The sequence below is a fragment of the Silurus meridionalis genome, chromosome 13, assembly GCF_014805685.1.
Source record: "Silurus meridionalis isolate SWU-2019-XX chromosome 13, ASM1480568v1, whole genome shotgun sequence".
NCBI lineage: Eukaryota > Metazoa > Chordata > Actinopteri > Siluriformes > Siluridae > Silurus > Silurus meridionalis.
In genome coordinates, this window is record NC_060896.1 from 17,481,401 (window position 1) to 17,494,331 (window position 12,931).

Below are 12,931 nucleotides of genomic sequence, written 5' to 3' on the forward strand. Positions count from 1 at the left end.
CCCACTACCCCAATGTGCCAACCTCTTAAACACATGTATCACTGCTTTCCTTGTCACTCTTCCAAAAATACCAAATTTTAAAATACTACCACTTGTGTGACATTTATGATGATTGCGAGCTGCCATATTTTAATCTTGTTCTTTTGGCTTTCTTATGCATGTTCTTAGATGATTGTAGCCACGTCTAATCTGAACATCCAGAGGTGCATAAAGTAAGCAAAACTTGTGTTCATATAAAAGGTATTGCTACTTTAAAATAATACTTACTCAAACAGTAGCAAAAAATAATAAAAATTTGACTTCACTAAGAGTAAAAAAGTAAAAGTATCTATAAAAAAAACCTACTAACTAAAAAAAGAAGAAAAAACACAACAACGAAAAAAAGAAAAAACTGGACAACTAGGCCATTACACTGGGAAGCAAACTAGCTTAATCAATCACACACTATTACATACTAAAATTAATTTATGCTCAGTGTTCATTATAAAACACTTTTCAACATTCTTATAATTTTAATTCAACATTTATATTATCTGATTACCAGTTACCTGCTTAGTTTGCTAGCATCTTCACACTCATTTCGCCAAAAGTAAACTTACCCCATTGTTTTTTCAAATTGAACACTAAAAAACTGTTTATTTAAATAAATGTATGTATAAGATTAAATGGAGCATGCAATTACCAACTTCTGAATTATCTGCTAACAAAATTCTTATAAATAATTTTATAAAGAAATTCCAGAATAATCTCAAGTTAAATGATAGAACTAATCCAGAAATAGCACTTCGTCAATCGTACATGGCCTCACATCACAGACTTCTCAGTACTAATGACAAAGTGGTAATCTTTTAGTTAGATTTTGTTAACATCTTAGCTGCATGTAATTTTTTTTTTCAAATGGATTTCCTTTTATACATCTCATGAGCTGGGAAAATGCTTAGGGCTCCATGCACTATTATACAAATTACAACATGGTAACAAGATCCTCAGGTTTCCATTAATTATCAGTAATATCATGTTTTATGTGCCACATTATAGCATAAGCAAACCACATGCTAGACCCACCGAGCTGGGATGGCACTGATGGGCTTCTTGTAGATGGCAATGAGCTTGTCGAGTACAACGTCTGCGGTGGTAAAGACGCGATATGAATGCAAAAAAGTGTTGAGAAAGTCAATAGACAAGAAGCGCAGATCGGTCAGCCGCTCCAGTAACCGTTCCACACTGGCATAGCGGATCTGCAACACTTTGCATGAGTTCATCATCTTACTGAAGCGGATATCCACATCATCACAGTAAAGACTGGCATCAGATCTAAACCCAGAATACACATGCAAATGTTTTTTGATAGAAATATATGTAACATTGTGTGTATAACATACATACATTCAAATGTAAAGCCAGTAACAATGATAAGTGGTGACCTACAGAACCTTATCCTACTCAAATATTTTAATTTCCTACTATATATAAACTTACAGGCTTTACCGACATTAAGGTCTAATTATGTTTCTTATTTGCATTTCAACCACAAGCAAAGCATTTTAAAAGTCAACTGACCCTAAGCTAGTTTTTTTAAGCAGTGTTACTTCTGACTGTAGAAAGGGCATTAAACATAATCAATAACTAATTTGCTCATGATATTTCTTACTCTCCAGTGTTTGTATTGTTTTTATTTTATATTCACACTCCTGGTGTCACCCAAATGAGGAAGGGTCCTGTATTGAGTCTGGTTTACTTTTTTTTTTGAAGGTTTCTTCTTCATACCATCAAAGTATCCTAAGGCTTGCTCATCAAGGATACAGTAAATACACATAGTTCACTTATAATTACAGTTTTGTTTAAGAAATTTCACATTTTGTAAAGACATAAAAACAATGTCTATTGTGAAAAGCACTGTGGAAATAAACTTGAATTGAATCAAAGGAACTCGCATTTAGTTAGCAGTGTTTTGGATGTATTTAGTGGGAAGTTGAACAATAAACTTCCCAACATACAGAAGTCATTGCTTCTTAAAATGTAGTTGCTTCTTAAAATGTAGTTTGTTTTAGAGGGTTTGTTATTGAGTGTCACGGGTTATTCATAAAATTATGAATAATTATTTTGTTTAAAATATCAAATGTTTTCTTATTTGTTAGAAACATTTTAAAGTAATATAAAAGCATTACAATTATTATCATTAAGCCTTGTCTATTGAATGCTCCCAAGAATGTTTTACAGTGGATTCCTACTTGATCATCTGTGGTACAGTGACTTTTGAGTTGTCCTCAAAAGCGTTCATCATAAGTCCATTGCAACGAATATTGTCAATGCACTGTGGGAAAAAAGGGGAGGAGGTTGAAGGTTTTACCCTGCAGAAAATTTAGGGTGAGATTGTATTCTTAAGCTGTGTAAGCTAATTCACAGAAGTAAATGCAGGGAGACATACCTGGCTGATGTCACTAGTCCAGGCTGACTTCTCTTGCCTTGATGAGGCAACTAGTATGATGGTGAAGGATTGGCTATCTTTAGGCTCCACCACTATTTTAAAGTCCAAATGCTCCAGATCTTGGCTGTTCTTGTCTGATTTTGCTGTAAAAGAGACACTTGTAAGAAAACCAGAAAGCAACTTCAGTGTGCCATGGTATAAAAGTATCTGAAAACAAACTTGTAGAATTCATAGAAAAACTAAAAACTATGTGCTTGTGTGTTTGATCTCAAAACATAACTTACATTATTTTTTCTTATATATATATATATATATATATATATATATATATATATATATATATATATATATATATATATATATATATATATATAATGACACACACACCGTATTTTCTGGACTATGAGGCGCTACTTTTTTCCCCACGCTTTGAACCCCGCTTTGGCTTAAACAATGAAGCGGCTAAATTATAGATTTTTCCTGGGTTTTTCCCGGTTTCACAAGCTCCATGCCAAAAACCTGAGTCCCATAACATTAGACCAATGAAATTGCCAAAAGGGTTAAGGTGAACCAATTATACTCTTATATTATATCGCATGCGCTCCCAGTGAATCGGGCCACGCCACATCATAAATATGGATGAGGTTCCTCTGACGTTTGACCTGCCTCTCACGCACTTCACCTGTGTTCTGAGCTGCACGGCATCGGGAGAAAAGCTTCCACCGATGGCGATGTTTAAACGCACGACGATGCCAAAAGAAAAACTCTCGAGATAAATTGTTGTGAAAGGATAGAGGAAGACAGTGAAGAATTAATTTCTTGGTAGGCTACTGTTTAGATACAAACCGTGTAACAGGCACTGTCTCTTTTTAAAGCCTAAAGTTAATTAAATAAACAATGATGCAACAGCTTTTCTTTGTCTGAGTCATGCAAGAAATCTGATATATGCAACCAGTTTACAGATCAAATATTCACATACAGTATCTTACAAAAGTGAGTACATCCCTCACATTGCAGCAACTATTTTATTATGTGTTCAAGAGACAATACTTTAGAAATGAAAATTGGATATAATTTAGAGTAGTCAATGTGCAGCTTGAATAACAGTACAGATTTACTGTCCTGAAAAACACTCAACATGCAGCCATTATTGGCTATATAACTGGCAGCTAAAGTGAGCACACCCTAAGTGAACATGTCAAAACTGTGTTCAGAGTGTCAGTATTTTGTGTGAGCACAAATGTTATCTAGCACTGCCTTAACACTCCTGGGCATGGAATTTACCAGAGCTGCACAGGTTGTTGCTGGGATCCTCTTCCACTCCTCCATAATAACATCACGTAGCTGCTTGATGTTAGACACGTGGCGCTTTTCTACCTTCCGCTTGAGGATCCCCAAAGGTGCTCAGGTTTGGGGACATACTTGGCCACTCAATTATCTTCAGCTTCGTCAGTAAGGCCTTGTCATCTTGGAAGTGTGTTTGAGGTCATTATAATTTTGGAAAACTGTTGTTTAACAGCAAACTGTTGTTTGCTTCATAATGTTACAGTACATGCTGGAATCCATGCTTCCCCTCAATGAACTGCAGCTCCCCAGTACCAGCAGTCCTCATGTAGCCCCATACTATGAAGCTATCACCACCATGCTTGACAGTAGGCAATATACACATTTTCTTGATACACCTCACCAGGATGTCACCACACAGTCTGGACACCATCTGAGCCAAACAAGTTTATCTTACTCTCATCAGACCTTAGGACACGGTTCCAGTAATTCTTCAGCAAACTGTTTGCAGGCTTTCTTGTGAGTCAGCTTCAAAAGAGGCTTCCTTCTTTGACAACGGCCATGTAAACCAACTTGTTGCAGTGTGCGGCATACAGTCTGAACACTGACAAGCAGACCTTCAGCTTCTGCATCCTCTAAGTAATGCAAGCAGCACTTATTCTGTTTTTTGAAGCCAGCTTCTGTGAACTATATTCATTGATCCTGGATCAAGGTAAAGCATATAATTATTACCATTCATTAGAGAACAGTACTTCAATATTAAATTATTTGACTACATGCAGATTGTGCTTAAAACAGAGTGAACTAATTCAAGTGTAAAAAATAAGTAAAGAAAAGGACCTTGTCCTTACATACAGAGGCTAGAAATAAGTATTTACTGGGAGTTAGTGGGAGTTACCGATCACCCTTCAGGAGCAACCACATGGTAAAAATTCTTTGTCTAAAAATACAAGACATGCATGGAATTTGGTGAACAGCTTCAGGAGGGAAAATATGAGTGCAAAACTGGATTCTGGAGTGGTGTTTGCAAATGTTATTCAATTTTGTTACTGTGTTAATAAAGTCTATCTGGACTTAAAACCGGCAAGACTTCAGGGCAAATTATTCTGAACTAAACAAAGAAAATTTCACAACAGCTTTGAGTGACCATTGCGAGGCCTGTCCAGAGTGGAAAACGTATTGGAAAACCTTTGTATGACCATGGCAACTATACAGTAACTGAGTTTCAGGGTTACCGTTATTATAGCCTTCTTTATAGAGAGCAGCAATTCTAATTCTCAAATCCTCAGAGAGTTATTTGCCATGAGGTGCAATGTTGAACATCCAGTGGTCAGTATGAGAGCATTGTGCTTAAAGAACCAACTTTTAACTGCTTTAATACAAGATACACAAATTTGTATGATTCTCTCAATCAGAAAAAAATATGAGCATAATGAATAGGTTATGTTGCTTTGCATGGTTACAGGATATACAGCTGTTATCACTTAGAATGTAATCAATTTTGTTGTGAGCAATTTTGACAATAATGGCTGTATTTTGAGTTAGGATTGCTAAAAAAGCTGCACATTGACTACTCTAAAATATATCCAAGTTTCATTTCTATAGTAGTGTCTTATTCTAAAATGGTTGCTGAAATGTAAGGGGTGTACTTAATTTTGTAAGATATTGTACATGTCCCTGTGAGCTCCCTAATGAAGTTTAGTTTTAAACCAATCAACCGTTTGGTGTGTGGTAATGAAAAATCCAGCCATTAGGGTTGCACAAGCCATTGCACTCTTAGTGCCGATTCCAAGCCTGGATAAATGGGGAGGGTTGTGTTAGGCAGAACATCCAGCATACAATGTGCCAAATCAAATATGCAAATCACAAACCCAAATTTCATACCGGATCGGTCGATACCTGGGTTACCAACGACCGCCACAGGTATTTTTTGCCAAAAAGGCATCAGTGGAATTGGGCTACTGTTGGCCAAAGAAGGAGAAGGAGAGGGGAAAGACGTCTACAGAGACAGCAGGGAAAGGAGAAGTCTAGGAGATTGGAGGTTAGGTTGGGCACTATGAATGTTGGCTGATATGATGTAGCGGAGAAAGGGAGACATGTGTGTTCAGGAGACCAAGTGGAAAGAAAGTAAAGCCATGGGCATGGGAGAGGGTTTTTAAGAAAAAGAGTGTACCTAGGAGAGAAATACTTTGGAGAAGGTGATGATGACGGGATGGGTAGGTATGGCCTTAAGGAGAAGAATGTGGAAGGGCAGATGGTGGTTGATTTTGCAAAAAGGATAGAAATGGCTGTGGTGAATATTTTAGGAAGAAGGAGAAGCATATGGTGTCATATAGGAGTAGAGGAAGGTGCACACAGGTGGACTACATTTTATGCAGAAGATGCAACATGAAAGAGATTGAAGACTTTAAGGTGTCGGTGGGGGATATTGTAGCTAATCAGCATTGGATGTGGTCTGTAGGATGGCTTTGGAAGTGAAGGAGAGGTGGCGGAGAATGAGGACTGAAAAAATAATATGATGGTGGAAACTAAAGGAGGAAGACTGTAGTGAGAGATTTAGGGAAGAGGTCAGACAGGGGGCTAAATGGTGCAGATAAGCGAGACAGCTAGAAAGGTACTTGGCATGACATCTGGAAAGAGAAAGGAAGACAAAGAGATGTGGTGGTGGAATGAGTAAGTCAGGGATGGCCAACCAGTCAGAGACCCAGAGCCACATTTTTTACTGTGTTACCGCAAAGAGCCACATCATACACATGGGCACACATGAACATCACCCATCCCTTCCTCTTACACACACACACACACACACACACACACCTCTGCTCAGCCAGATTTATTGTAAATGTCACACACCAACATAATGACAGAAATTGACTCCTACAGTTCTAAGACCACAGGACAGTCATTTTCAACAATGAACATTGTGTGCACTGTCTCACACACACAAACTCTTAGTTTAACCAAGTCCACAAACAAAAATATAATAATTTACAATAGCGTTTTTCTTTTACTGTGCATGTTACTTAGTGGGACTTTTGGCATTCCTTGCCTTGAACAATCCCCTTCAAATCTGCCTCGTATTCCGTTGTTGCCACTCGAAGCAATTCTTTCACATGGGTGTCAGTCAGAACAGATCGATGCTTTGATTTCACGTGTTTCAGGGTTGAAAACACAGTCTTTGTTTGTGTTTTTTTTAATCTGCGTGTTCACTTTGCTTGAGTTCAATACGGTATTTTCGTCAAATGTGTATGTGCGTGAGATGAATATACCGCAGGGGTGGGCAATAAATTTTTTACAAGGGGCCACATGAGAAACCTGAATTGTGTCAGAGGGCCACACAAACGATAATATATTAGGGATGCACCGAAATAAAAATTCTTGGCCGAAACCAAAAACCAAAAATGAGGAAACCAAGGCCAAAACCGAAAACTGAAACACAGAAAGAAAAGATTGTCAATTATTAGAACCATTGCATTTATGGCTATGAGTATGTACTAACCTTACTAAAATCAATGCATTGCAATTCAAAGAATAAATCAATTACAAAAGTGTTTTATTTATTATTATAAATTTTTGTTATTTATTTGTTACCATTCATAGTATTGACAGACATCGGTCAATTATTATTAGCAACGGTCTGTTAAACGAAAATAATTGACCGCCGAACGTTTGGAAGCCCATTCAAGTGAATGGAAGGTTCTAATCTACAGCATTAAGAAGAGCCATGTAATAAATAATATTATATTATAATTATTATTATTTTCGGGATCCACGGGGAATGTTTTAAAGATCAACCCGTCGATTCCACTGGTGACCACTGATCTAAGGCAATGAAATCCATTATGTTTTGTGTTCTGCCTTTTGCCTTGGCACCATCACTGGAAAACTTTCCTGCCTTTTCAAAAACGTCCGCTACTGACGGAGTGCGCATGCTCGGACTGACTTTACTTTTCTGTGCCGCGTTCTCATATTTAGAATGACCCGACTTGGAGAAACTCTTTGCAGATACACCCCCTCTTGAAATTTCAGCATTGCATGTTTTGCAAATCGCTATCTGCACACCGCAGACATGTTGGCTCTTATCCAGATAACCGTGTGCTGGCTGCGCTTTTTTATTGCGTCATTACAATTGTGTTTCTGTTGTGTTGTTTCGGTGATTTAGGTATTTTGGCCGAAAATTTTCAGTGGCCGAAGGTTTTCGGTGCATCCCTGTAATTTATGATTGGCCTCACGTGGGCCGGACAGGGACGTACAAAGAGCTGGATGTGGCCCGTGGGCCGTAGTTTGCCCAGGTCTGATATACCGCAAAGTTTCCCAGTAGGGGCAAGCTAATTTAAGTCTTAAAAATACCGTATTGAACTCAAGCGAAGCGAACACGCACATTAAAAAAACAAACAAACACAAACTTCGATATGAACGTAAGAGCCGCTTGAAACCAGCCAAAGACCCGCATGCGGCTCGGCCATATTCTCGTTTTCAGTGGTGATTGACAGGTTGACAGACAGGAGTGTCCATGAAGGATTATGTTTTCGAATGATATTGTGATTTGTGGTGAGAGTAGGTAGCAGGTTGAGATGAGCCTGTAGAGAAGGGGAATGAAAGTCAAGGTGAGAGGTGCGAGGTACGATTGAGATTATGAAATGAAGAAAATACACTATTGAGAATAATTTCATACATATTCATGCACAAAAATATATTCAAACATAAGTAAGTGAATCTGATCTAAAAGGCCAGAACACTGAGCAACACTGAACCTATCAAACAGCAGCTGCCAGATGACCGCAAGAATCACACTACACATGATCAAATTCTAAACCCAGTAAAGTTTAATGTTCTGAATCCTGTACCGTGTTTTTACTGACACGCTGGGGTGGGGTACAAGCTCATGATCAGAGTAACCTTCTTTACATTTTTAGCTGTGTGTTTTGGGTCATTGTCCTGTTGCAAAACCCATGACCTGCGACTGAGACCAAGCTTTTTGACACTGGCCAGCACATTTCTCTCTAGAATCCCTTGATAGTCTTCAGATTTCATTGTACCCTGCACAGATTCAAGACACACTGTGACAGATGCAGCAAAGCAGTCCCAGAACATAATAGAGCCTCCTCCATGTTTCACAGTAGGGACCGTGTTCTTTTCTTGATATGCTTCATTTTTCCATCTGTGAACATAGAGCTTATGTGCCTTGGCAAAAAGGACATTCTCCCAGAAGCTTTGTGGCTTGTCAACATGTAGTTTGGCATATTCCAGACTAGCTTTTTTATGATTTGTTTTTAACAATGGTGTCCTCCTTGGTCGTCTCCCATGTAGTCCACTTTGGCTCAAACAACGACGGATGGTGCGATCTGACACTGATGTTCCTTGAGCATGGAGTTCACATTGGATCTCTTTAGAAGTCTTTCTGGCCTCTTTTGTTACCAATCGTATTATCCGTCTCTTTGATTCGTCATAAATTTTCCTCCTGTGGCCACGTCCAGGGAGGTTGGCTAAAGTCCAATTGATCTTAAATTTCTGAATAATATGTGCAACTGTAGTCACAGGTACATCTAGCTGCTTGGAGATGGTCTTATAGCCTTTACCTTTTCATGCTTGTCTATAGTTTTCTTTCTAATCTCCTGAGACAAATCTTTCCTTTGCTTACTCTGGTCCATGTTGAGTGTGGTACACACCATGTCACCAGACAACACAGTGACTACCTGGAGCCCTATATATAGGCCCACTGACTGATTACAAGATTGTAGACACCTGTGATGCTAATTAGTGGGCACACCTTGAATTACCATGTCCCTTTGGTCACATTATTTTCAGTCTTTTCTAGGGGTACTATCATTTTTGTCTAGGCCTGTTCCATGAGTTTTTCTTACATTGACCGAAGGGTACCAACAATTTTGTCCATGTGTGTATACCTTAAGAAGTATATTTATTTATATTTATTATTTTTATTTAATCTTCATTTGTTCTCTTTTTTTACTGTAAGCAAATGCAACCAAACAATTTCCCTATGGGATCAATAAAGTATTCTGGTTCTGATTTTCTCACAAAATGATCTGGCATAAGCAGATCCCGTATAACCAGCTCTGTCAAACCAATGCAAAGTATGACTCCCTTGACTGATCTCTTTGGCCATGCAGATGCAGTACAGCCGTGAGGTACAACTGATTTAATGTTTGATTTTTGCATCCTATCTACCCTGCTGCTCATCCAACAACCCAATGCTTATATAGCCCCTATTTGTTCTCTGGTCCCTCTTTATCCTGGAATAGCATATGCAGCAGGTCTGAATTGGCTATCCTTTTCCAAGCAAGTACAAATTTCTCAAATACAGAGGGAAGAACTTCTGAGCTGAAAATACACTTCAGTGATTTTGATCACTGGAAGTGTTAGATGTGCTGGTTAGATTATTTGTAAAAAAAAGCTAATTGTAAGAAAGGATTCCTATTTAGTTGTAATTCCATGCTTCACCACTAGATGCAGATATACAGTTTACCGAGCAATTACAAGCTACCCATGACATCACAGTACACCGTCCTCCACCAAGAGTATAAAAGGCCAGAACATGGAGCCGCTGCATGCATTCTGCATCACGCAACCCACTGAACAGCAGCAAGCAGAAGACAGCAAGAATCACATCAAATACAATCAATTCTATACCCAGTAATGTGTTCTGAAATCTGTATCGTGTTTTTACTGATGCACTGGGGCGAGTACAATCCACTGATCAGCGTATACCAGATAGTAAGAATCCTTATATGGTCCTATGAGCTAGATAGGTATTAACTCCCTAACATTTGGTCCTTCGAGCCGGATAAGTGTGCTTACCACAGAAGTAGGATGTCAGAGCAACCGTCCTGTGAGTGTCAGTGCCTATGACGCATAACTCAGCCCCCATCCCACTAAAAAGACTATAAGGTGAAATACTCTACACAGCGTTTGCGTGAAAAAGAAGAGGAAACACAGCAAAACACAATGAGAGATTAATCTATTGTGTTACCCCTCGATTATACTGATTCCCTTCCTTTAAGTTCACATACTGATGACATTGACGCAACTGCTGGAGCTACTAGTGCTCCGCATTCGGATGTTAACTTACAACAAGATAGACCGTGGCTCACCACACAGCCTTTCGGAAGTGATGGAGAAGAGGAGCCTTTGTTTCAAGAGGACGAGGCTGCACCCACATCCGTTAGGCATAAGTCAAAGCTTCAAGACCTGGAGAAGATAGTTAGGCAACTGTATGAAGATCAAGTGGCCTTTCACAAGGAATTCCGACAATTTTAAACCCCTTTATAAGGATATGCAGAATTTAACAGTAAATCCGCAGGCAGCTCTGCTAGCTCCCACAGTGGGTCATAAAGACTCCATTCCCTTTGCCCAGAACTATCTTTAAACCACCTGAGGCAGCGGTGCCAGAGCCAGTGCCTCATACACCACAAGTGCCCCCTAGTAAGAGTCCCTTAAAGTCAGAAGTAGATATGCCCATCTACCTAATTCACAATATCCTCCCTTGATGGGGCGGCTTCAGAGTGCCGCATCTCCGGACATGTTTTATAGGGGCCCGCATCCAACAATTCCAGATTTCACCAGTCCAGACCCCAGAGAATTCACTCATTTAATACACAGACACTATGACTATGCTTAATGGCCAATATGGACTACCTTTCCAGTTAGCTCTAGCTAAGATAGCAGAAGTCATGGATGCTCCTAATGTACAGACAGGAGATACAACTAGTTTCAAACTGTTCGCCCTCGAAATTCAGGCCCTCGTGGGAAGAAAGCGAACTAAGGAGAAAGCGAACTAAGATGCAGCCCGCTAACTCACTAAGTTACCCCTGGATTTGCGTGCCGCATTTAAACGTCACCTGCCCCATCAGGATTCCTACACTCTACCGGATCTGGCAGAGTGGCTCAGGATTGAATTCCGGTGTCAAGTCTCTGAGGAATCAAATCAGGGAAAAGATCAGAGAAGTAAGATGGTGCGGCCCAAACCAGGCCCAGTGGTGAAGCATAAACTCGCTTCTGTCCTGCATGGAGCTGACCGATCTCCAGAAACAGTTACTTGGGTGCCGACGCCCTCGCATTAGTCCAAACCAGCACGGGGATATGAACAGAGCAGACCTCTGTGCTTATATTGTCACAGTACCGAACATTATTTTAGCCAGTGTACCACTTTCCAGTCGTTTAGTACAGAGCAGATGATCAAATGGATCAAAGACAACAAGCGTTGTTGGAAATGTGGGCGATCACACTTAGCCAAAGACTGTACCCTAAAGAAGCCCTGTCGTCTATGCAGTGGGAAACATCTTCAAATCCTTCACAAGGTTAATAGCCAACCTCAAAGAGAGAGTACCTGTTTAGTGAGTTCCACGAACAAAACTCTGTATCTAGACAGGCCAGAAGGTTCCAAGCGTGTCCTGCTGAAAGTGATTCCCGTTGTATTACAACACAACAATCGAGCCCTGAACACTTATGCAGTACTCGATGACGGATCCGAAATGAATATGTTACTCCCAGCTGCAGTTAAGAAACTAGGGTTACAAGGACAAAAGGAAGATTTAACATTAAGAACTATTCGACAAGATATCAAGAAACTCAATGGGGTGGCAGTTTCTCCTTTAGAGTACATTCTATATCACAGCCCCAACAGAGTTACTGGATCTGGAATGCCTTTACCTCTGAGCACTTAGGTTTAGCTGAACACTCGTATCCCATTGCAACACTCCAGCAGAGATACCAACACCTAAAGGACATTCCTTTACAGCCCATAGATAAAGTACAACCCCTCCTTTTGATAGGAGCAGACCATCCCCACCTTATAACACCCGTTGAGCCTGTACACCTAGGGCCCCCTGGATGCCCAGCAGCTATTAGAACTAGATTAGGCTGGATACTACAAGGTCCAACGCACTTTCTGCAGCAGCAGATACAGCCTCAACAATGCTTACATATCTCTATCACTCCCCAAATGGAAAAACTATCCCGAAACGTAGAGAGACTCTGGCAAAGCCATACCATTCCACACAGGAATGAGAAATTAGTCACGCGATCAAAGCAGGATCAGGTGGCAATAGATTTATTACAAACCAGAACAACTAGAGTAATGGTAGATGGAGTGAATCGTTATGCAACCCCCCTTTTAAGGAAAGCTAATATGCCGCAACTCTGTACCACTAAGGACTCCGTTATGCCCAACTTAAGAAGTAAAAAGCGGCGGTTGGCAAA

At 39.9% G+C, this 12,931-nt stretch overlaps 1 protein-coding gene across 2 annotated transcripts in view; it reads right to left on the reverse strand.

Moving 5' to 3' along the window:
* The window catches only part of rasgrf1 (Ras protein specific guanine nucleotide releasing factor 1), a 242,396-nt gene that overhangs the window by 95,585 nt on the left and 133,880 nt on the right, over positions 1 to 12,931 (reverse strand). For both annotated transcript variants that reach the window (XM_046864006.1, XM_046864007.1), the window contains 3 exons: positions 2,429 to 2,571; positions 2,232 to 2,314; positions 1,066 to 1,314 (listed from right to left, as the gene is read on the reverse strand). In XM_046864006.1, the coding sequence (XP_046719962.1) occupies positions 1,066 to 1,314; positions 2,232 to 2,314; positions 2,429 to 2,571 (475 nt within the window). The remainder of the gene's footprint in view (positions 1 to 1,065; positions 1,315 to 2,231; positions 2,315 to 2,428; positions 2,572 to 12,931) is intronic.